The 26,684-nt window shown below is 38.5% G+C and overlaps 1 protein-coding gene across 2 annotated transcripts; it reads right to left on the bottom strand.

Annotated features, from left to right (window-relative positions):
- Positions 1-263: 263 nt before the first annotated feature.
- On the bottom strand, positions 264-25,613 carry csnk1db (casein kinase 1, delta b). 2 transcript variants are annotated; one of them, XM_042508648.1, is made up of 10 exons: positions 25,144-25,613; positions 13,026-13,136; positions 11,113-11,261; positions 10,606-10,834; positions 10,269-10,439; positions 10,008-10,156; positions 6,021-6,189; positions 5,397-5,536; positions 4,819-4,889; positions 264-1,889 (listed from the first exon to the last, which is right to left on the bottom strand). In XM_042508648.1, exons 1-9 carry the CDS (start codon positions 25,217-25,219, stop codon positions 4,857-4,859), a joined length of 1,227 nt encoding a protein of 408 aa, XP_042364582.1. In that variant the 5' UTR covers positions 25,220-25,613; the 3' UTR covers positions 264-1,889; positions 4,819-4,856. The 2 variants fall into 2 exon arrangements, with proteins under 2 accessions (XP_042364582.1, XP_042364580.1); XM_042508646.1 differs by lacking the exon at positions 4,819-4,889.
- Between the last annotated feature and the right edge of the window lie 1,071 nt (positions 25,614-26,684).

Here is a 26,684-nt window from a genome sequence, read left to right as displayed (position 1 = left end):
AACTCGTCAGATCAATCATTTGACATAAAATCATGGAATGATTTTAGTGATATGCAATCTGTCAGTTCCATCATTTGTATATTTCAAACAGTGTTATAATAATTAGAATAATAAACATAGTTGACAGAGGATAAATGACCAGTGCTATTCTTAAATGTGAACGTGCAAATGATGGTATTCTACCTTTTAAAGCTCTCTTATAGCACCTCCTACTGATCACCAAGCTGAACTAATTCATTCAGGTACCATGTAGTGACAAAAGGTACAAGTAATTCTTTTATTTACAGTCTAAGTACACAAATACAGTGGCAAATATAAATGTCAGAAAGTAAATCTTGCTGATCTGGTTGCTTGCATTATTCATGAAGAGTAGAGCGACAGACCAAAGAGGTCAAGGGTCAAAATCCAAAACTAGAGAACGAGCAGCGGCAAGAATGAATTACAACAGGCCATTTCATTCAGACAGACATGGCAGTTATTCATCAAAGCCAAAAGTGTCAAATGAGTTGTGTTAATTGTTTCAAAACAAAAACACTGGGGCCGTAAATGGCACGTGAAACGATGAAATTTAGTTTTGCTATCCACAAAAATCTTCTCAATAATTGTTTCAGAGAATAAAAAAAGAACAAAAAAAAAAAATCATTTTCAGTGCCCATGGCAATATTTTGCTTCACCATAATGGTGCAGGATTCCTGGACCTTGAATTCTGAGAGCAGTAACTGACAGCAAAGGATGTCGTACTAAATGTTTTTCACATTTAGTGCATCATCTCTGCCCACAGCACTGGTTTCTGAAATAGTTCCATGGCTCTCAGGGGGCCGCACTGATGGGATACTACTCCATGTATGACAGCCCAAACCTGCAGCAGCCAGGTTCCTGGACCAAGCCTAGAAATGATGTTCAGACCTGTCCTCACAGATGAGCAAACATTTACACATCAATATTACAAGTAATTCACAGCTTCAAAATTATGCAATTAAGAAAAACTAGAATGTTTATCTGTACACAGTGAATGGCCATCCAGTACAATATGTGAAATGATGCCCTTGTCCCCTACACGAAGTGAATTCCTTCTGTCCACAACACTGTGGAGGGGACAGGGCTCACTGAACATAATCAACAAGAGCCTGGAGGTGAACAGACACATCTTGTCAACTAATGGGTGAATAGACAACCTCCGGCACACAAGATACCAAATCAGATTTTTGGTAATTTTATGGGTTCAACTAGCACTCAAGCTTTCAAACCTGATGCTGAACACTCACCTCTAAAACATGCAAAGAATTGTTTTCTTTTTTCTTTTTTTCATACAAATGGCTATATTTACCTAAGAGAGCCACCAGTGGTGGTGGTTACTATTAAAAACAGAAAAAGTTGTTGGTGGTTACTACACAAAAGAGAAAAGCAATTTTATTCATCAGTAGCAGACAGTGACAGTGGAAATGTAGGGTCATCAATGACTAATGTTTCCACAGAAGAAAGAGCCTGAACTGTTATTCGGTCAGTAAATGTCCTAGAAAAGACTGGCTGCCATGTTTGCCCTGGACAAAGCACTGCTCATTCCAAATCTGCTGGGGTTTCTTTCTCTCCCTTCTTTTTTTTTGGGGGGGGGGGTCCTGACAAAGTAGACCTAACAGTCCTGAGATCCAACACTGTTAAATTGTCTGGGAGATCAGACAGAGAAAGAGTTCAGAGATCAGTCCGTCATACAGCACTTTGTGCCGAGTCACAGCTGGCTTCCAATGCTAGCTGAAATAGTAGTAATAAATAGCAGTATTAGTATGTCAGATTGCTTCTGAGTGAACATGGCTTGGTCCGCCAGGGTGCATTGTGGGGGCTCATCGAGGAGCTAGAAGATGAAGACCGGCAGTCGGGACACCAGACATCATCTAAAGGAAACACAGTACAGGAAGCAGGAGGGTCAAAACAGACAAACCATCAGTTCTATATGACTGGCTGTAATAAGCTTTCCATGCATGAGTCCCCGTTTGTTCACTGCTACTGGATAAACATGAAGAGCCTTTTCATTCCACACTCTAAACACAATTTCAAGCCACAAAAACAACTAAGGCATATAACACTCTTGTTCACTCCATAAGCTACATGATAAAATCTACACAATCTGTAAACTAAGGAAAAAGCTACCGGGTTGGAACTTGAGATTTAATGGGGCATATAACAATATACAAATATTTTCTGGATTTGGACGATATTTTTTAACTCTTTCTTTTTGTTTGTCCTAATGGGACAATGAAGGGATAAACTCCCACCATTTCACAGAAAAACATGCTTTTATTCTGATGAAGCAAACAAGTTCCCAGAGGGCTACAGCATCAGGCAGGAAATTGCAAAACTGTGAAATTACACATCTAAGTAAAATTTCAAGTAGTGTAACGATTAGAGGCAAGGCTGTGGTGCAGCTGCAGGCAAGATATACATGATGTGGCCAGTCAGGCCAGGGATACACTTGCTTTAACTTTTAGCATATGCATGATAGTTACCTATTGTGCCTATCATTGCCTACTAGTGTGTATCCTCAGATATTAAAGCTTACACACATCAATGGTAGGGGGAGTGTAACATAAATACTCACCATTGTCATGACCTGCTTTATTAAGGGACCTCACATACTATCTGTAATGCCACCACTGTGGCATTTTCTGACAAGATCTCAGACAATAAAGTAACCTCGTCGACCTCGATATAGCCAGTTGTATATCACATGTCACAGATATTTTAGTCAGTTTTTTCAGGCCGTCCATCCACTGAAGCCGACTGCAGCACATCAGATTCTGGAGGTAACTGCAGTGTGCCTGGAGTTTTGCTAAGCTTGTCTATTGGTCAAAAGAGGCACTTGGGTTTTGTTTTTGTGGGCCACATTTTGTATACAAGTCCAATTACTACAATTTTATATATACTATTGTGTATACTTCAACAGGTGTTAATTACTATTTTAAAAATATGTTTAATATTTGCCTCATATTCAAATTCTAATGTCTGAATATTCATTATGACACAGGTGGTTGTCTATGTCAATGCCTACTTTTAAAGCAAGTATATCTCTAGCCTTAGGAGACATTAATGGGGTAACAACTCAGACTGCAAAACAGCTAAAATGATGGCTCAGAAACCACATTAGCTTCCCTATACAACTCTTATATTCTATTAAGACTTACAATTTCACAAAGGTTTTTGTTGAAGCCAGTTACAAATAGGTTAATATGGATCACTCTATTCATGGTTTTAATAATGCCCACGCCCATAATCAAAAATACACTTAAGTCATCTGGTGTGTTTAATAAACACAACAAGCCTGTGAGGAAAATAATAAACAGATTTGGATATGTTCCATCTGAAAAAACAGTGAAATGTCAGGTAAGTTGTTTCGCTATTTTTGTTCCTCCTCTCCATTACTGGCTGTGGAGTGATCTGTTTGTGGAGTGGACTTTGTTTGTGGACTACACTAAAACTAACAACACAAAAATCCTTAGTATTTATTCTGTATAAAATGCATTCTTAAATTCAGCTGAAGCTAACATTGGCTCTTTTCCACTGCAGGATCTTCGCAACCTGTAACCTGGAGCTTCACAGTAGCTACACAAACAAATGTAGAAAATGTGGCAAAACCTGCATCTAATATTCAGCTTCACAATACAACTTGTATATTCAAACAAACTTGCAATTTTAACTGTGGTGTTTGTCATGTAACAAACCAGTTGTTGCATTCCTTCCCGCAGTTTAGTATCACCACCTGGACAATACCAAAAATCTGGTTCAGGAACTTGCCCCCAAAGCAAATTAAATAGAATGGAATAACAGTAGATCTACACCTTAAGATTTTGGTTGTTGAGTTCCTGTAGTGGAAAGGCCTACAGTTTATTGGACAGCTCATGCAACTGCCAGAATGTATGCTCTGTGACACAACAAGGAAACAGTCTATCCTTGTCTTTTTGTACTAGACAGAAATAAAACATGAACTGATTTGACTGATTTTAGGCAGACTCTTCCCCCCCATTTTCTAAAAAACTGGTAACATGCTTTCAGCCATAGCCATGACAAAGGGAAACGCTGACTTGCAAATGAGTAGCTTCATATCATGCAGGTGTTTAGTGTGAAAGACCAGGGAGGCTGAAATAACACTGGACTGCAACAAGCAGTGTAGGGAGCTAAATTGCTTTTGTATGCTTTAGCTGTAGGGCTGCCATCTAGGCATCACACCAACAGTGCAAACAACAAGCCACAGGCACAGACTTGATTTAAGGGGCATTACGTCAAACCTGAGAAGGCATAAGGGAGTTAAATTTTTAGGCTGTGATGCACTGTGATGCATTATCTGATCCAGTTCTCAGAGGACTTCGCCCTCCTGCTCAGAAAACAGGTAGTAGCTGCGAATGAGACTTAGGCAGGTACAATGGAGCTGTGATGTCATCAGCAGCTGAGTGGATATACTAGCTGATGGCTGTGTATTGTATTGTACAATATGAAATCCGTATCTGTCACTCAAAGTAAGTCTCGTTCACAAACTGGATGTCCAGCTCACTGGCGAATACAGCGAATCAGTGCTGTGGTGTTCAGGCCTGATTCCAGCTACAGCTGCTTTTGGACAGACATGAACCTGTTAATGCTGATCATGCCCACCATAAATTTCCCTCTAGTGCTCCTTGTCTTTTAAGAAAATTAATGTCAGATAAAATGGCAGACACTTGGCTAAAAGTAAGAAATGCAGGAACCAGGACTGAACACAGGACTCTGAGGCAGCCCAGAGTAGAACTGGAATTTGGACCCATGCATCTCTGGTGCTTTAGGGACAGGACTCACCCAGTGTTGCCTTCATCACACAAGGACGTGACGAGCGTCTACTTGGCGTGATGCTCGTAGGGAATACTATTCTGAGGTTGGGGGAAGGGAGAGAGAAGGCCCAATATGTCAAGTCAGACACTACATCCTGCACGAACCACACAACTGGAGAAAAGTGGCTGACTGACAGCGCACGTCTCTCAAACATCAAACAGCAGACTGGCGTGCTGTACAAATTGAGTACTGAGACTTCTGCTACTCTGGATCTGAGTCCTGAGTAAAGCAATACACATCAGTCTTGTCCTTTGTAAACTGTGTATACAAAAACTCTCCAGTAATCAGAGACTAATTGTTATTGAAGATATGAAGTAGCAAGATACAGACTTCCATCAAGACAAAGTTTAATGAACTTGAAAATGCTATTCTAACTGCTACTAACTTTAGAGTTTAAAGCACAGCTTCCACCTGCATATTCAGAAGAGGGCTTCTATCCCAAGCCTATGCTGAGGAACTATCTACACAGTCTCTATTATCTCGTGTTAGTGGGTTAAGAGACACTAGAAGAACAAGGCAAATGTCCCTTCAGGGGATTCTTGTACCTGTGAGGTGGACATTCGGGACGTGTCCTGCCGTCCTGTTAGATCTGAGGATGACACATTGACAGGAGCGCCACGATGCAGTCGCATGCTGACCTTTCGTTCACGCTCCATTCCAGACACCTGTCGAGGGGATGTGTTCGCTGGAGATCAGAGATCAAAATAGAGACCATCATCAGTTGGGAGCAGATTGATGACAGAATTTAGAAATATTCCCACAGTTGCATAATTTTCAAGCAAATTAGGCACGTTTATGCAATGATATCAAAACCTTTTTTCACATCTTGTTTTTTTTCCTTTTGAGACAAAATAAGTTAAAAAGCATTATCATTGTCAAATTTTTATTTGTAGTAACTATATATATTATATGTATAATATGACAACTGAAATCAGAAAACTTGTGGTGCCTGACAGTTTTTGATACTGCCATCATCAAACACCCTTCAAAAAAAACTTATTTCCACAATTTTACTGTTTGACAGTTGGAACAAAGCTTTTTAAACCTTTAAATTCCAGCCCTGAAATCTTAACAATGAAACAGGTAACAATGGTGGGTTTATAGTATTTGTATCAGAACCATGCCACACTGACAGATTTAAAAGTCCAGAAGGGCTGCAGTGTACTGACCTGTGTGTGAGGTGGGTGTTAACGGGGTGGGCGGTGCGCCGTCTTGAGTTCCTCGTGGGCGTCCTGATGCAGCAGGAATTCCTCTGGCCCCTGGGTTCCTGCCGTGCCTGAGCCTGTCCTCCCGGTCCCGGCGCTCTCTTTCTGCTTCCTCTGCTGCGCGGTTGGCTCCCTGTGAACAACAGCAACAAATTATCAACAAAAAGGACTGGACAAAGGGCTCTAGACTTTTTTACTGGGAGCACTGGTGCTACCAACTTTCTCAGTTGGTCACACCGGCACATGATTTGGTTGCACCCTTTCTGCTGCTAATATTCTTTTAATCTTTTTTTTTTTTTTAATAACAACCAGTAGCTGAAAAAATAGATTAATTGAAAATAGGGATATCAGTTTTGGTTAACTTTGCTTTCAAAGTGACGCACAGCAATAATGGTAAGAAACGCATGTAAAATTACAATAATGATGGTTGTAAAATTACTAAATGCACTCTATGATAGCATGTTATGTTATGTGCAAATATTTTTAGTAGATGGTCATGTCAAGCAGTATCATGGCATCAGTGCAACCAGGACCACAATCAGGGCAAGTCGGTTGTATAGTATCAGTGCAGCCACAGCATGAGCACGACCAAAGGCAGGGTCACAGCACCAGCACAGCTATCACCATGATCATGTGCAGCCAAGATTGCAGCCAGGATCCAGGAAAACTAGGAAACAAGGGGGCAGGAATGCTCCGGAGAGGCAACGGAGTTAGCAAAATACAGTAAACAGACATGAACGTTTGCAGATGGAGGGAGCAAGAGAAGGAAAAAGGAGCTCAGTGTATCATAGAAAATCCCTCAGCATGTCAAACCTATGTTAGCCTTACTAGAGGCTGGTCCAGGCAACCTGAGCCAGCCCTAATTATAAGCTTTATCAAAGAGGAAGGTCTTAAGAATACCCTTAAAAGTGGAAATGGTGTCTGCCTCCCTACCCAAAACTGGAAGATGGTTCCATAAAAGAGGAGCATGGTAACTGAAGGCTCTGGCTCCCATCCTACTTTTAGAGATTTGGGAACCACAAGTAACCCTGCATTTTCAAAGCACAGTGATCTTGAGGGTTGGTAGGGAACTATGAGCTGCGACAGAAGGGATGGAGCCTGACCATATAGAACTTTGTGAGTGAGGACGATTTTAAATTCAATTCTGGACTTTACAGGGAGCCAGTGCAAGGAAGCAAAAACAGAAGAAATATGATCCCTTTTCTTGGTTCCCATTAGAGCACATATAGCTGCGTTCTGCACCAGAGACCGAGAGAGAGATTTGTTGGGCCAACCAGATAATAGGGAGTTACAGTAATCCAGCCTAGAAGTAACAAATGCGTGTACTAATTTTTTCGGCATCTGTTTGGGACAGGATATGTCAAATTTTGGTAATGTTATGTAAGTGACAGAAAGCGGTTCTACAAGTTTTATATGGGAGGCAAAAGAAAAATCTTGATCGAATAAAACTCTGAGGTTCCTTACAGATGTGCTAGAGGCTACAGTAATGCCATCTAGAGAAATTATATCCTTAGAAAAGGAGTTTCTGAGGTGTTTGGGGCCAAGAACAATAACTTCAGTTTTGTCTGAATTTAACATCAAGAAATTATGGCTCATCCAGGCTTTCGTGTCCTTAAGACATGTTTGAAATCTAGATAACTGATCAGTTTCATACATAGGTACAGTTGCGTATCATCAGCATAGCAATGGAAATTTACAGAGCGATTTCTAATTATTTTGCCTTGGGGAAGCATACATAAAGTAAAAAGGATTGGTCCAAGCATGGAACCTTTTGGCACTCCAAAGCAGACCTTAGTATGCAGGGAGGACTGATCAGTGATGTAAACAAACTGGGAACGATCTGATAAGTATAATTTAAATCGGCCTAATGCTGTTGCTTTAAGGCCAATTAAGTGTTCCAGTCTGTGCAGCAAGATTCGATGGTCAATGGTGTCAAATACGGCACTGAGATCCAATACGATTAAAACAGAGACCAGACCTTTATCAGAGGCAATCAATAAGTCATTAGTAGTGTTTACTAGTGACGTCTCTGTACTGTGATGAGCTCTGAAAACTAACTGAAAGTCCTCAAATCAACTCTTATCTTGTCACAAGTCACAAAGTTGATTAGCAACCACTTTCTCAAGGATTTTAGAAAAAAGGGGGAGAATAGATATCGGTCTGTAGTTTGTCAAAACCTCTGGATAGAGAGTGGGCTTCTTTAGAAGGGGAGTCAGCCTAGCTATGGTGAGTAGCTTGAGTAGAAACCTGGGATTGTTTTTATTTTCCTAAATTAATGATGAGTAATAGTTTGCTCTGGCATAGCAAAGGGCCTTTCTATACGATTTAAGATTGTCCTACCAGACTAGACAGAACTCTTCCAGGTTGGTTGAACGCCAATTTCTTTCAAATTCTGACGATGTTTCCTTCAATTTGTGGATCTGGGGGTTAAACCATCGAGCTAATTTTCTTTGTTTCATTATTTTCTTCTTGAGAGGTGCAACATAGTCGAGAGCTGATCGCAGTGAGCCAGTAGCACTATCAATGAGACAATCAATTTGAGAATGACTTAAATTAGTAATAGTGTTCTCAGTCACTGTGAAACATGGTAATGATGTCAATGCAGAAGGAATCAGTTCCTTAAATTTAGCTACTGCACCATCAGACAGACATCTAGAAAACTAACTCTTGCTGAGAGGCGTGTAATCGAGAAATGAAAAATCTAAAGTTATTAAATAATGGTCTGACGGGGCAGGATTCTCAAGGAAGCGTATTAAATCCTCATTTTCAATGCTGTCCTCAAGGACAAGATCTAGGGTGTGGTTGTAGCGGTGGGTGGGTTTATGTACACACTGACTGAAGGCAACTGAATCCAAAAGTGTGGAGAATGCAGCACTAAGGCTATCATTATTAATATCCACCTGAATGTTAAAATCCCCTATGATATTTATTTTTTCCCATTTAAGCACTAAACGTGATATAACCTCAGAGAATTTGGATAAAAATTCAGAGTATGCGCCGGGGGCATGGTAAACTATAAGAAATAGAATGGGCTGTAGAATTTTCCAGGATGGGTGAGAAAGACTAAGGAAAAGGCTTTCAAATGAACTATAGTTTACCTTTGTTTTAGGGTGGATTGCTAAGCTTGAATCAAAAATACCAGCGACTCCCCCTCCTCGGCCAGTGTCTCGAGCAATGTGACTATTTATATGACCAGGAGGAGTGGATTTATTTAAGCTAGCGTATTAATCAGGACACAGCAAGGTTTCTGTGAGGCAAAATAAATAAATATGCTTATCAAATATTAAGTCAGTGACTAAAAGAGCCTTAGATGATATGGATGTAATGTTCAGAAGTCCGCATTTAATTCTCCTGTTATGACGCTCTTTGACAGCAGATGTATTCATTTTTATGAGATTTTCCTTATACAGCTCCCCTTTTGTTTATTTTAGATTTAAACAAATTAAGTGGTCGCAGGACAGACACCGTTCTTATTACACTATGAATGTGTGACTATGCTAGAGGAAGGTCAGAGAAGCGTGTAAGACTGCGACTCTGCCCCCTGATCCCAACTCTGGATCGTCATGGATTTGAGCCTCCAATAAACTGGACCAGGTTTCTAGAGAGGAGAGCGGCTCCATCCAAAGTGGTGCTGGATGCCATCCCTCTGGATAAGACCAGGTTTTGCCCCCCTAATCGGAACGTCAGCGGTCTGATCGCCGGCTCCTTCCGGCAACATGTATTCTTGGGCAAGATACTAAAGATGCTGCATTATTAGAGTGTGAGTGTGAGTGAGTGGTTACTGAGTAGCAGGTGGCACCATGTACGGTAGTCTCGGCCACCAGTGTGTGAATGTGTGTGTTTATTGGTGAAAGTGACAATGTAGTGTGAAAGCGCTTTGAGTGGTCAAAGGACTAGAAAAGCCCTATACAAGTGCAGTCCATTACCATTTGCATTATGATTAGTACTCACAAATTTGAGCATGTTCCAGTCAAATACGTAGTCATAAGAGAAGCCTTGTCTGTGGAACAGGTTCCTGAAGAGCTGTCGTAGGTATGAGTAGTCTGGCTTGTCATCGAAGCGCAGGGAGCGACAAAAATTCAGGTAGGTTGCGAACTCAGCTGTGATAGAGAGAAAGAAAATATTTCTCAGTTAGCAGGAGTGACTGACTATTGTTGATGATTATTGGTAAATACAGAATTATAACATTTTAAGAATAATTTCATGACTCACAGGGGTATCCCTTGCAAAGCACCTCAATGGGGGTTGACATTTTCTTCTCACTGATTCGTTCATACTTCTGCCTCTTAGTAGCCGCTTTGAGTCCTTGCCAAGGCAATGAGCCCAGATTAAAATACATTAGAACATAGCCCAAGGACTCCAGGTCATCGCGCCTGGACTGCTCTGTAGAGGGAGACAACAGAAAAGGAAAAGGATTGAGATAAATAAATGGTCAGTACAATACAACTTTGAATTCATAGTCAAAGAAATGCTGTAACGTGTTCATTCCAAACAGGTTACAGGTTTATTCAGTTTGTATTGTATGGTTCTTTTTTTTTTTTTTTTTTACCAATCCCCAGATGTGTGTTGATTGAGGCGTAGCGTGCAGTGCCAGTCAGGTTCTTGTTCTCGCGGTAGGGTATGTGCTGGTGTGTGCGAGCGTCACGATATTTCTTAGCCAGGCCAAAGTCGATAATGTAGACCAGGTTTCCCTTTTTGCCCAGTCCCATCAGGAAGTTATCAGGCTTCACATCTCTGTGGATGAAGTTCTTGGAGTGAATGTACTCAATGCGACTGATCTGTATTGGAGAAAAATAAAAACAATTAGGTCACTACACCATGTGGACACTTCCACCACCATATACAAGGTACGCCATCTATCTGTGTTTTTACTCATGCTGTAAAGCGCTGTTACGGATTTTGTGCAATTAACAAAATTTCCATCTCCAAAAACAAACAATGACAATCCCAGGGAAAGAGAAGGACAGGACCTAACTTTGCAATTTTCTTGCTAATTTTCCGACTTTTCAGACCCTCTCACTGTGTGTTTGTGTGGGAATTAAGTAGGCAGTCTCACCATCTGATCAGCAAGCAGCAGGACCGTCTTCAAGCTGAACTTGCGGGAGCAAAAGTTAAAAAGATCCTCCAGGCTTGGCCCCAGCAGCTCCATTACCATCACATTGTAGTCACCTTCTGCTCCACACCACTTTATTGTTGGAATGCCCACTGCAAACACATAGGAGTAAATGCAATTCAACTGGAAAGAACACTTACATGTTTTCAAGGGAACACATCTTGAAAGCAATAAACTTAAATCCAGCTGTTTGAGGGAGATTTTTTTATGTTGTAATAGTTGATATAAAATAGAAATATATTATATACAGTAGAAAAGCTTTGAAGAAGTTAGGCTAAGTAAAAAAAAATAATGCTAGGGGGCAAGGTTGTTTCATAAATGTGAATGATTGAATTGGTGCTCATTCAAAGGTGCAGTGAAGGAGTGATTGACTTTAAAACTGCAGTTATTTTTTTAAAAAAAAGGATTTTTTTTTTTTACAATGTGAAAGATGTCTTTGTTTCCCTGGCAGAAAAAAAGAACAAAATTAACATCAACCAAAAATATAAATCCACAGGTATTGTCCTAGAATTCCACAATATGTATATCCTCGAGGAGTGCAGTACAGATTACACACACACACACACACACACACACACATACATATAGAAGGGGGGGGGGGGGGGTACAAACATATATTATGATTTAAAAAAAAAAGATTACCAAAAAAAGGGTGCGACCAAATCATGTGCTGGTGTGACTGAGGAAGTTTGTAGCATCAGTGATACCCTGCTAATACTAGACACTTTTTCCTCATCAAATACAACATGCTAACATTATGAGCACAAGTTTCAGGCATTTTACATTGTAGCTATTAGCCTAGTGGCTGGACATAAAAATCTATGGCCACCAGCAGCAGTGGGCTGAATATGAGAGGTTTGGGGTCAACTGTAGCATCTGCTGAGACACTGCACGCAAGGAGTTTAAGTACAACTGTAATTTGTAGCTACAGAGAATAACTATGTATGCACGATAATATTGGCATGTCATTGTATCGACCAATGTTGGCTTTAAAATAAACCATCGGAATCGGCCAACATGCTTTCTCTTATTTTGCACAATGAATGATTATAACATAATTTGAAAAGCATTATATTACATGTCTCCATCTGCTGGTGGGCCACCCCATAACAGTATGCATAGTATGATGTTAATTCCACCACAGAAAACACTTGATGATCTCTACAATACGGTGGGAAAAAGAATGGATGTATCGATATCAATAAATCGGCCAAGAGTTGCTAGATATCGGCATATTGGATATCAGCAAAATATATAATATTGTTCATCTTTAAAAAATAACCTGGGTTACACATGCTTTATTTATGACTGAACTGCATTAACAGGTGGAACCGCTTCTTCTCCTTCTATACCTCACAAATTAAATTTTCTTATTTAGGTTGGAAAAAAACAGCTTTGTTACGTTTCCAGATTAGATTCAGATTCAGATCAGATTAGATGTGCGTTATGTAAACGCATTATTATTGTCCTATTGTCACTTTCAATATTATTATTATCATTATTGTTGCGGTCACTATGAATGCTTATGTCCCAAGCAAACTGTTTTTGTAGATATGTAATAAGCACCACCACATGGCAGGATCTACATTTGATGTACTACATGAAAACTGTGCAAGTGACTTCATTCTTCACAAGAAGTTCCTGAAATCTTTCACAATAAACTAACTGCGCAGGATTAAATGATCAACTGTCACGCACAACACTCAGTGTTGTTTACGATGCAAGCCGACACTGTAGGATAGCCATTTTAGGCTATAATCAGAATGATATATTGCAGTCTGAACCTGACATTAAGGACAGAGACAGGGGAGGCAATGAGGAAATAAATGCTGAGCACACTAGGGCTGATACGTCACCTCCTCCTTGCATCATCTTGTAGATCTTGCTCTCGATGTGGAGCTGGGGGTGTTTGGTCTTCACACATTCCAACTTAATGGCAACCTCTTCACCCACAGAAATATCTGTGCCTGGAAAAGGACAGATGTTAAAGGTTCATTTCACCCAAAGTACTTTCATCTGGTTATACTGAAAGCTTCCATTTTATCTACATTTTATTGGCCTGTGCTATAAACCTTTAAACCTCTACATTACCAGTGCCAAATAGTTAATGTACAGCCCTGATGTAGAGGTTTAGCATGAAAAGACACGTGTTACTGCTAGTTTTAATAGTGAATGAAAAATAGTGAATTTTTGAAAAAAAAAACAAAAACAAAAAAAAACAGGCAAGAAAACCACAATTGAGAGAGGAACTGAGGGATAGGGAAGTGAAGAACAACAAAAACTAGGGAGCAGCCTTTAATCTATCTAGTTAATTACCAGCTGCAATATTCAGCAAATTAACATTTTTTGGAATCGTAAGTTTCGAATCTGATAGCCAATAGAATAAATTAATTGAAAAATGCACTACTTTGACTCTGATGGGGCCATCACTGTTTCTATCTGAGAATGTGTAGGCCTCAAGCTGAAGGAAATTCTGTGTTTACATGTTGCATCAATGAACGTAGGCTAGCACATCAGTTATTTTTAAATGGCATTATCACGCAAGTGAGTCTATTGACAGGACTGATTTTATTTGGAATGTGACATGTAAGTAAAATTAGCTTTCTCTCTCTCTCTCTCTCTCTAAAAAAAGGAATCTAGATCAGATAATCAGATAATGTCTGACTGGACTTTCTCCCATTTGTGCAGGACACGATTGTCTTCCAGGACACATGGATTGGCACCAATTAGAAAACAAGTACAACTTCTCTTTGACCTGATAATCCAAATGACAACTCACAACAACCACTGCATGGCCAAGCAATATTTGCGTGTGTGTGAGCTACCTTGTATATGGTGGTAGTAGTCATTGCAGTGCAGTTCATATTGCTTAGACAGCCCCACGTTGCCCTGTGATGATTTTATTCTGCTGTTGGTTCTGTAAGAACTGTAAGGTTATTCAATTTTTGCAGCTTAGTATTGCTTCTTGCAATATATTATTGTCTGCCATTTTTGTCTTAAATTTGTGTCTTTTCTTGTTAATTTTCATGAAGCCAAACTGACTGATAATAAGTTGTACGTACCGGCTACATAGTGCCATCTACAGAAATTCAATTTACTGGTAGTTTGGACGCAAGAGGTTGTAATACTTATGTTCCACTCGGGTGTACATTGACATTTAACGCAATTTATTTTGTAGCTTAAAGATGCCCCATCCCCTACACACTTCTTCTTGAGTACAAGAATCTACTATTTTTCCACCTCTGCTTTTCACAATAATCTGTTATATGATACAAGCAGATTAACTGAAAAGTAAAATTATTCGTTGCAACCCTAAGAACAGCTTTTGTCGTTGGAGCCCTGCATCATGCTTCAGATTTTTGAGAAAACATTGCTTGCCAATACAGAAAAAAGAAGACAAAAAAAAAAACACATACAAATGCACTGACTTATACAAACAAGCTAATTTCTCCTATTTCTCAGGTTCAGCTGCTGTTTGATATTAAGCCAAACACTAGACAAGTATGCCTAATTTTTTTTTAAGGGACTGAACTCGAGTAAGCAGCTGCTCCTGAATGGAACATATCACCTCGTACCAACAGCAAATGAGCATCTCACCAGCATTGCAATGCGTAACATCAGAGCTCTCTGTGTCCACACTGATACCCCTAAATATGCACCAGTGTTAATTTTGACAGCAATTTTTAATTTAGTTTTTTTTCATATTTTAGTCATCTGAATAGTTTTAGTTTTAGTCGACTAAATATCGTATTTTAGATGACTAAAACTAAAGTAAATTTAGTCAGCTAAAATCTAAAGTCTAAAGAGTAACACACTTTAAACGTTTCTCTTGGATTTTCAAACTCATTATGCACACCTGGATGAAACATCTATTAACCTGTTATTATGGAATGGTATTAATGTTTTAAACTTGCAAAACAGACACAAATTAACCTGTTGTGATTTGAAACATCAACATGTCTTTATTTGTTCTACAGACATAACCATTCATATAAAAGAAACAAGAACATGGCCTTGCTTTTTCACAACAGACCATCTCAAAACAAAATAAAACCAATGAGCAGTAGACATGCTCTCCCTGAATAAGATATGCATTGTTTATTCAGAATGCATGTAACATTCTTCATTTTCTCAACCAGAGGTTTAACTCTCAACTATTAAAATAATAAAACTGAATTAGCCGTGATGCCCTTGAAAATTCACCAGTCCTCTGAAACTCAAATTAAATCTATTTGTGCTCTTTTTTTTAACCATTTACTATTCCATACATATAACCAAATACAAAGTCAACAAAGCAATAATATGGGGTTGAATATTGAAAAGAAGTAAGAAAGCAACAACAATTATGAACATAAATATGCTTAAAAAAATAAATAAATAAAAAACAAACAAACAAACAAAAGACAATGCAAACAAATAAACAAGCAGAGTGTTGATTGCTTGGGTTTAGTTACATTTCGTGTAAGAGTTTGCAGGATGAGTTTCGTTTGGCGTTACTAATTTTTTCTCATCATGTCTACCCACGCACACCAGTAGTATACTAGTAGTATAATTTTCTTGGCAATAGTCAGGGCAACAAGTACAGGTGTTATGACTTGAGTAGAACATGTGCTGAGTGTATGTAGATCACTGAATATGCATAGAGAGGGGAATAATGGAACAGTGCATCCAAGGAGTTGGGATGGTGTGGTGGTTACTTATTGCCAGAAATGCTGTATTGAGAGCCAGAGTACATGGAGATAAGTTGTCAGTTGTGTCAAGGGTACAAAGAGTGCATGTGTCTGATCCAGTTAGTCCCATTATGGTCATCTTGTGTTGTGTGATATGAGTTCTGTGGATAATCTTGTATTGTATTAGTCTTCTGTTAGTGTTCCTGGACATGCTGAAGATGCTATTACAGGTTTTATTCAAAAAGTTATTGTCAGTGTGGATGTTGAGGGTTTTTTCCCTTTTCCCGTTTATATACGGTGTGCTGTCAGTGGATATGAGTTCATACAATTTTAAGAGTTGTTTGTTAGAATTAGCTATTTTATTGATTTTGTCCAGTAGTGTAATCCTGTGCATCCAATCAATTTTTTTATGGCCTTCTCCTTGATCTGCTGGTCTTTGGAGTCATTTTTGTACTTTGATACACCAAGGAGTGCTGCTGAAATATTCTGCTGGGATTCACTAGCTCTCTTTACATGCAGTGGCCCACCGCTGTCATCTGAGGTCTTCTGTATCGGATGGTTGAATAAGGGCAAAAAAAATCAGATTATTCAATTAAATTTAATTTGCTATGTTGGCATGAATGTTTGTAAAACAATATTGCCAAAGCCTCAGATACAATTAAATGATGATATAAATAAATACAAGAAAATATCAACAGCAATCCATTGGATAAAACAAACAGATGCATAAATAGAAAAGAGCAAGAACATTTTTTGTCTTTTTTGTATTCTCTCACACCTACTACTCTCTCCTTCTCATACACATGCACACACAGCTCCAAGTTGGTCATATCTACAAGGGAACCCCTGATGTGTGAAACTCTAGGGAGATTTAGACAAGTTGTTTTTTGAAAGATTTTTGAGGGTCATGAGGGGTCCCTTCTAAACACAATGAAGTTGCCTGTAATAACCTTACGTTACATTACCATTATCTTTCATACATGCGTTCTTTCGGTTAAACATTTGTTTCAATCTGAGGACAGTAAATTCTGATCTGATTAGTGATTCTGCATCATTCAAACTTTGCAGTTTAGCGAACTGCAAACTAAAAGATACTACTGCTGTTCTTTAAAGTTAACATTGCTAACTGGAGAAGTGAATGAATTAAAGTATGCTTAACTTACCATATATTTTGGTGTGGCTGGCCTGCAAATGGCGATTCAGGTTGGTTATATTTTTTCCTGGTAATGTGCATTCCACACAGCTTTCAAAGAGTCTGCTTTCTTTGCCGTTGAATATAAAATGTGCCCATATGTTCTCCCTTCTGTTATTCCCAGATATAGAGGTGTTCCCAGGGTTACACTGAATGCATGCAATCTCCCCTCCTTACAACACAAGGAGATTAGTTCTGATTGGATCTCCTCCCAATTCGTCCCACCCTACCATATCACAAGATTAGTTCTGATTGAATCCCTTCCCAACTCACCCTGCCCTATCACAAAGAGAAATTAGTTCTGATTGGATTTGATCCCAACTTGCCCCACCCTACCACGTAGGGAAATTTGTTCTGATTGAATCTCTTCCCAACTTGTCCCACCCTACCACATAACGAAATAATAACAATCATCACTACAACTAATGTTAATGTCTGAGCTAGGCAGCCAATGTTATCAGTCTTTCCTATCTGTAATGTCAATCAGAAATGTTAAATTAACAATACAATAAAATTATCTGTGTCTGCGAAGTGTTATTTTTCTCTTAAAGTTTCAGATTGAAGCTCAGAAAAGTCAACCTGCAACTAGAAGCAAACACTCACAGCCAACCAGACCAGTTATTTTTGATCAGCAACAAAAATATGGTGCCAAGTCAACAAAAGCACAAAAAAATGAACAGGGCTGTAGTTTAGAGCATATGCATGTCATTGGCTATGGACAGGGACACCAGTATTCCCCTAATATTCTGAATATGACAATATTCTTAATTTGATGCGGGTCATATAAACGACATATTCCTTTTAAGTATTCCATTTAGGTCTTTCCCGAATTTAGCATTTTCACGATTAAGATGTATGCCGGTGTTATTCAGGTTGTTGGTGCATTATTTGGCCATGTATGCAGCCAATTTGGAATATGAGTCTCAACTGGGGTTTTTTATGCAGTTTGCGACAAACTGCAGTAACTGTGGGGTAGAGATGCATGCAAAAGAAAATCTCATATATCTGTTAGAATTTTATGAAACACTTGGATATCCATTAGGGCTGAGCAATAGGGTTTTAAAATATTATTACGACATATTTAAAGCTATACTGCGATCCACAATATATATTGCAATATTTTTAAAAGTTCTTTAAACTAATGTTAATTATTAAAATAAAGCAAATAAAACAAATAATTTTGACTAAATAGTCACAGTCTGTAGCTCTGCAACAGCCCTGCGGCGTAGTCGCCGGCGGCTAAAATGTGTTCCACTTAATGTAGTATCCTAACTCTGTGACCTTAGGTCAGATCGTCTTCCTTTTTTTCAGCAGTGTAAAGCTCTCAGCTGTGTCATTAACAGGGATGTCTCCGATGCATCGTAGCTCTTTTAGAAGCCTCTCTATTCAGCCCTGAAAGTCAAGTGGTTTTACGGGATGTTGTTCAATAAATCCGTGATGACAGATCCAATATTGGGTGTCTTCCGTCCATATTTTAATCATATTTCGGTAATAAAAGTATATTTGCATTGATGCGTAATGCCATATTGCATTCCCATAGTTCCGTTGGAGAGAGGTCAGAGGTTTGTTTTGGTCTTGTCGTCCAATTGGAAGACCGTGCAACTCTTTGTATGCGCTTTCATTGCCACAAGTCATCTAAAGCAAACTGCACTGTGATTGGCCTAATCCTTCTGTATCTATAGCTCTGTGTTATTAGTAGCACCTCTTGCATTAGAATAACTCTGGTAGCCCCTATAATAATAATAATAATAATAATATTAATAATAATAATAATAATAATAATAAAAATAATGAGACATGGGTAGATCAGGAGATAGTCTAACTAGCAGCAGAGCCTCATATGGATGTAATTCTGTGTTCACTGCAGGCAGAGCAGCCAGGAGAATCAGGCCCCTCTCTGAAGTGTCAGGAGTGTGATGTGGCCCTCTGCAGCATCACAGAGAGGAGCTGCTTTGCAGAATGGCACAGATCATGGGATACACAAACAACTGCAAAACAAAAAACGATGGGACTTTTATGGAAAAGTGTGTCCATTTTTTGAACTATAATAGTTTTAATGTTTATTTTTTCACTTTCAGATTCCCAACATTTAGGAGAAAGGTTTTCTACAGCACAAAAGCTTGTAAATAATACTTCAAGTGATTTATCACTAAAGATCTGTACAATTCAATTTCCGTCTTGTTGAGGGACTGAGGTTTTAAGTGCATTATTACACAAAAAGTCCAGGCAAACCAAAACTAGGTAAAAATGGTTGAGGATTTTTATACATTGCATGCAAGCTGCCATACATCCAGTATCGAGCTGGTTGATATGGCTTTAAATAATATCACAATATTTTTAGGCTATATCATCAAATATATGATATATATCTGGATATTCTGAAATCTCCTCTAAACTACTGTTAACTACTAAAACACAAAATTATTAAATTAACCAGTTACAAATAAAGACACTACTGCCATAAAACAAAAGTTACATAAACTACTGTTATAATAATAAGTTTAAGAAATTACTGTTATATTGTTAAATAAAGTATAAAGTTAAATAAACTACTGTTATAGTAAGTTCAATTAAGTGTTATAATAAATACATCAAAGTGGAACTCATGGTGCTTTATTTTGAAGGAACCCGGTCATCTTGGGCAGGAAGTGTCAATGTTTCTGCTGTTGACTTGAAATTCCTGTCAACTGTTGGATGTTAGCATTAACGGAAACTTAAACTGTAACCGGGGTATGAGGATTCATCCACTGTGAGCTGGAAACAAACTAACAGCTCTCCAGTTCATATACTGCAAAGATTTCATACTGGTGCTCTGTGGTCGCAAAATGTGATTAAATAATTACGATCTGGAGCACTGCAAACGCCCTGCTTTTTGTGTGTAAGAGGCAAAGAGCTGTAGGAGGGAGAGGGATAAACGAAACGCCAGTGACCGTGTCCTAAGCTGAATCTCCACATTAAGTATCGCTTGCCAGATATTCTGTGCTGCTTGTTTGGTGCTGTGCATAGTGTAGATGCCCCCTCGGCCACATGGACGGATGCAAAGCCAGATGACGTAAACAAAAATAAACAATTTGTCATAATATAAAACAATACTTTTTGTCAGACAATATATTTTGTCATATCACACAGCCCTAATTGAGTTCATTCAATAATCACACACAGCTAATATTAATATGTTTTTGATGCGCAAAAATATCACAACACCAACCTTTTCAAGAAGGTGATGGAAGTAAAAATGGAGCTCAGCAAGTCCACCACTGGTAGGAAACTAGTTCTGTGGCTCTGTTTACAGCACGAAGCCCCTTATTTTGAACCATCACAGCAAACATTTTTGGGCTCTCACGTTGACAGCGTCAGTGCAGTAGCTGCGCTTGTTCCGTTCTTACCTTTCACAATAAAAGCCCGACACAGATACACAGCATCGCAGAGGTTGTGGTGATGAGATGTCCATAATATTTATTACTTTTACTTCAGATTTCGCTCTGAACTCTTCTTTCAGTTTGCATATTATCTCAATTACATTTACTGAAATAAATGTAAATGTGAGGATAAAAAGACTATTAATTATTGATATAATATATTTTTTATATTATATATTTTTTCTTCCAGCCAAATTGGCTGATGAATCAAAAATTTAATTGTGAACACTGACTGTCAGCCATATTGGGCAGCAAATTTCAATATTCCATAATAACACAGGAAGTTGCTGTCATTTAACTTTGTATAGTCCAATCTGTCTCAAACTTCACATCCTGCTTTAGTGTCACAGCCTGACGACATCTACATGTCAATATCTGGCTATAGCTCCACCATTATACAACAAAAAAAACATACATCTCCAGCCTCAACACTACACAGAGGAAATACTAATTCACTGCTGCATGGAGTGCTCCCCATTCTCAGATAGACAAGGTCGCAACAGTCGGCCCGTTCATCGCTTCTTGCAGCTTTAATTATTTAATTATTGATTATTAATTATTTTCTCAAATTAATTGCCTTTTTGAGGGCATATTCCAAAACTCATGAAGCTTTGCAGACTTATCAGGTCTGGTAAAAATTTTGATATTTTAATGGTTTCATGTGTGGGTGGGTGGAAATGTATTAGTGGCACCCCCTACAAATTTTCAACAAAGCAGCCCCTGCAGCACATTTTACCTAAAGCTGTAAAACTGTGGAGGCTTGTGTAACAACCCAAGACCTACAAAAAAGTCTCTTGGGGCCATACTGTAAAACCAACAGGAAGTCGGCAATTTTGATTTGAAGTTTTAATTTTGGTGTGTTTTTGGCCGTGCTCAGGGGTCATAATTTTACAAACTTGTCCTAGAGCTTTCATCAGATTGACTTCAAATGTTATGGTTACCTTTATAAGACCTTTGACAGCAAAAGTTATTCAAATCATGAGTTTTCATCACACCGTGTGATCTGTATGAGGCATCTAATTTGCATGTTCTGCCATGAACCAGGAAGTAAACAGGAAGTGGTATGTAACTCTGTTGTAAATGGTCCAATATGACCCAAACTTCACGTTTGATAGGAGTCCTGCCCTGAACACATCTACATGACAATTTTAAGCAATAATGAGACCACCACCTATTGCAACAAGAAAGGCAAAGTTTTACAGTGAGATGTCAAGCTTCTAGTCCAGGTTGACTCGACTGATCTCAAAATGGTCTCAAAAAATAGTTGATGACGTTGATGATACTTGAAAATGAAAATTGTGAGTTTTCGTAGAAAGGCGTTATCGGAGTGGGGTGGACAATTTTGATGTTTCAACATGACATCAAAAACTGTTGTAACTTTGCCCCAGATGGTCAGATCTTAACAACATTTCACAGATTTGATAAGAGTCCAGGCCTGAAGACATCTGCAATTTTGAATCTTACTCATAGTGCCACCTATTGGTAGCAGGAAGCTACTTTTTTACTCTTTGTTTCTCCCCTGTAGCAGGTTGACTCAATTAACCTCATATCCAATTAGACTCATGTAAAGACCTTCATGATGCACAGATATTAACCTATTAAGTTTTCATCAAACGCTGTTGCCAAAGTTACGCATTATTCACCATAAAACTGGAAGCACTTTTTGAGGGGGAAGGCATGCACCAAAACTCAACAAACATGGCTAGAAACATCAGAAATCACTAATTGTGATAGTTGATATGATTTTTTGCATTGATCTGTCAAATTGGCTCTGTAGCGCCCCCTAAAAAATTTTTCAACGAAGCAGCCCCTGCAGACAGTTTAACCTAGAGCTTTGAAACTTGGGTGACATGTGTAACATACCAAGAAATTAAAATACATACTGTGAAGTTAATAAACAATGGCCTCATCATTCTGCAAACATACAAGACGATCTTTGGTCCCAGGGTGACAGGAGGAGAGGACTATTAACATGCCGACATTATCCCCATTTAGCGATTTTTCAGACCCTCTCATCGGTGTTTACAAGCAACAAGAGACACACTGAGATCATCAGGGGACAAGGAGGAAATATATTGTCATTTACATACTCCATTGTTAAACTACCCTCAGCATAGAGTGCACAGCAGAGCAAAGTGGAGCAGCATGTTTTCACGGTAAGCCACATTAAAATACATAGGGAACACAGATGGCACGGTTTCCAGTAACTGCTGTGACATTCCATGACGCGTACATACTGATGACTGTTATGAGATATTAAGACAGAGGCCCTGTAATTTTAACCATCACAGCAGTCTTTTTGTCTCACATTGACAGCGTCAGTGCAGTAGCTGCACTTCTTCCATTCTTACCTTTCACAATAAAAGCCCTAGGCAGATACACAGCATCACAGCCTGCCAGAGGGAACTCATTTATACACAGAGGTTGTGGTGATAAGATGTCCATAATATTTAATACTTTTACTTGAGATTTTGCTCTGAACTCTGCTTTCAGTTTGCATATTATCTCAATTACATTTACTGAAATAAATGTAAATGTGAGGATAAAACGGCTATTTATTATTTTGTCTGGTAAAAACAATGCTGGCTAGTAGATTTTTTCTTCCAGCCAAATTGGCTGATGAATCAAAAAGTTAATTGTGAACACTTAATGTCAGCCGTAGTGGGCAGCAAATTTCAATATTCCATAATAACATTTAATTGTTATTGATATCTTATAGTAAGCTTGTTCACTGCCTGGGGAATCTTAAAAAATCTTGTTGACATTGATGTTATTGTTTGTATTGTTATTCAATACAAATATTTTCAATGCCTCTTAGTTTTTTTCTCTCATTTATTTATTTACCCTGTGGTATTGAAATCTGCATCGAGTATTTTTCTGAGTATCTGTATCAACTTAGAAATTCTAGAATTGTGACAACCCTGATACATCCCATGTCTTGTTAGCTGGCCATTTTTGAATTTCGAAAAACCTTTCTCTAGTTTCAAACACCACACACAGTGACTGATCTTCACTATCTGTAAGTTGTTTCAGCGATAATCCCTGTAGGATGGCTTTATGGTGGACTTGTCCTTTTGAGGACCATCTTATAAAGTTTTCCACATCCCTTCTGACAGTTTACAAAAGGTGGTGAACCACAAGTTGACTGTCCTCCTCCAACAACCAATTATCAAATGGCAAGATTTAACACTCTTGTGATCTTCTTCCTGAGATGTTTCCTAAGCCTGCATATCAAAAGCTATCTTGCCATGTGATCATGTGATCACAAATAAAGTCATGTGACTACTCAACACATTATGTAACATATCAAACAGATGATAGAAAATGAAAGATGCAACCCTGTAAAACTGAGAGGGGGTGGTAGTTTGTGTTGTTGTAGATACATTTGTTTTTGTTAATTGTGTCACAGGTCTGAGGACAGGGCACAACTGCCTACTGTCATCTTCAGAACTTCAGAACAGGGTTTAAGATAGCTTGGACTAATGTTAATCATTCAGTAAGCAGGCTATTTATGCCACTGGCTAAAATGACAACCATCCAATTTATTTAATTCTCTTAACAGCAAAATAAAACTCTTCACTATCGCCAGGCAAGTGTGCTCAATATGTCACTGTGTACACAGATCTACATATAAACGTTGTCTGAGCCAATTTGATAAAGAAGGAAATTCTACTGAGTCATTTGATATTTTTGCAGGGTGGATTATATTTTGTATTGTGCAAAAACAGGTGAGTCTAGGTAATCCATCTATAGGGTTACATCACACCTATTTCAGACAACTTGTTACAGCTATAGCCAAAAGAAGAACAAAAGAGTAGTATGGTTAGTCAAAACACCCTGGTTAAACTTTGAAGCGTGAATACTCTAAACTTATCATATTCATGTTAAACAGAACAGCTCTGGACTGGATGTATGGATTCAGGACTGTAAAAGAGCTGGCATTACTGGTCTGTGAAATTAACTTTAGCTCAAGTTAAGTTAAGTGTAACACAGGTATGATTAAAGGGTTGCCCATCAGCTATTAGTAGTGACTTATTGTCAGAAGTTCACCATTACTATTGTAGGTGGAGGACTCTGTGGCAGTTATAACATTACACATCATCTGTAATGTCCGTGGTGATCGTCCACTATGTTGAAAGAAAATGACAACTGTGAAGCTGTTGGCAACAAATGCAGTTTGGACTGAATCTACATATACACGGCGTTGTTTTTCTTTGGTGACGATTAAATCCAATCTACCCACTGTACGTTTTAGAGATTAATTTAAGACAGCAGTAGTTTGAAGTTTTTACTGGTTTTATCAAATGTTGACATGATGTCAGTTAAACAAGCTAGCTGTCTTAACGATACCTGCGTTTCCTATACTGCCTGCAATGCCACAAACCGGCCAGGACATTTAACTCACATCGCCTCGTTTTAGCACTTCCCTTCACTGTTAGACTTTACAGAAGCATTAAGTTAACCATAAAACTTGGAAAGACAGGTAACATTAACGTTAAAGATAAGTCACGTTAACAACTCACGTTAATGTTATTTTGCTGACGTAGACTAAGGTAAACACAAACATGACATTAACTTAATCTCATTTGGACAAGGACATACTTTTAAGGGTTGCTGAAAACAATAGAGAATGGCTGCATTACTTCTGGTTGGTGAAAGTACCGCAAAGTCGAAAATTACGCATTTAACTTACCTAAATAGATGTCCCCGAAAGATCCACTTCCGATTTTTCTGCCCAATCTGTATCTGTTCCCCACTCTCAGTTCCATGTCGCTGTTAGCAAACGTTAGCCGCTTCTGTTGCTTCGTATGTACCTTGGTAGGATACAAAAATGTTGAGCTTTTCACCTTATGTTTACGTTACGTTACCTCGGCAAATACTTCCACCTCCCTAAACTGGTTCACAACTCCTTTAATTCACATTCCCCCGCCCCCAGAGTCCCAGTTCCTTCTGTAACAATACAAATTTCACCATCCCTTTTTTATCTTTCCGAGGAACGAAGACCTAAAATATCGACGTCGTTCGATGGTGTGAAACGCGTACTTTATGCTCTCCGTGTTTTGGGGCTCATTATCGCCTCAAAATATAAGGATGAAGACGGATTTTGCTGCAAGACTTAACCCTTAATCGTACACAGCTTCACTCCACTGTCGAATTTTTTATGTCGTCCGTGAAAGCTGTCATTTGTTGCTGACGTCACTTCCCCTAGCAACTACAGGCGTCAGGCATATGGGGAACAGCATTGAAATCAGTGAGACAGAGTAGCAGCAAGCCACGAGTTTCATATCTGAAATATGGCAATGTTATTTACATAAAATTAATGCATATGGAAACTCCAATGTATGTCTAGACAGTCTTAAAACGTTCATTCTGAATTTGATTTCCACAAGACATTTTAAGGACTTTTATTTTACAGTTTGTTGGACTTCCCCTCATCAATAGCGTATTCACTGAAATACAGAAGACCATCTTTGTGGGACAGCCTACTTCCATCACTACAATCAACATTTACATTAATGTTACTCAAAAATCATCTGAAAAGGACTCTAATTTAGAAAGACACAGCACTTAATTGATTAATTTGTGATGCATTTCAATTTGTAAATACAAACCTTTTGCCATTTATACCTTTTTGTCAATTTTGTACTACTGCTTAGATGTGGAAATTTGATCAATTATACAGTTTTTTTTCTTTTGTCTTTTTATGAATGATTATCATTATTTAATACAGGGAGTATCTCCATAAACTATTTATGGCTTCCAACCTCTCCTGCACAATGTTTAAACTTTTGATTTTCATTTTCTATCTCTTCTATACCCATGAATGTACAAATAAAGCTAAACTAAACTTAATTTGGGACAATCAGGACATCAGATGACTACATCTCTGTTATTTGAGAAGATTTGGGCCACTGTACATTAGGCTCATACAACATTTGCTCCTACTGTATATTATCAGACCTACTGTGGATTTAATGTTGTGTTGAAGCTGTTGGCTGTTGTGGTAAAATGCCAGTGAATTAAAGTAAAAACAGTATCATTAAGTCCTGCTTACTTGAAGGAAATATAAGCAAGTTAATTTAGTTTGTAAGTGATTCTTTAATCTTGTCCAATGGAAAACATAAAAAAACACAAAGAAACACAAAATGAAATAATGCTAAGAAACTAAGTCCACAATTTACATAGAAATAAAGCTGTTTTAAATGTATTTTTAGTTGTAATTAACGCTATACT

Source organism: Plectropomus leopardus, chromosome 19 (genome assembly GCF_008729295.1).
Source record: "Plectropomus leopardus isolate mb chromosome 19, YSFRI_Pleo_2.0, whole genome shotgun sequence".
NCBI classification, from domain to species: Eukaryota; Metazoa; Chordata; class Actinopteri; order Perciformes; family Serranidae; genus Plectropomus; species Plectropomus leopardus.
Note: the sequence above shows the minus strand (reverse complement) of the source record. Positions and strands in the feature narration are given on the sequence as shown.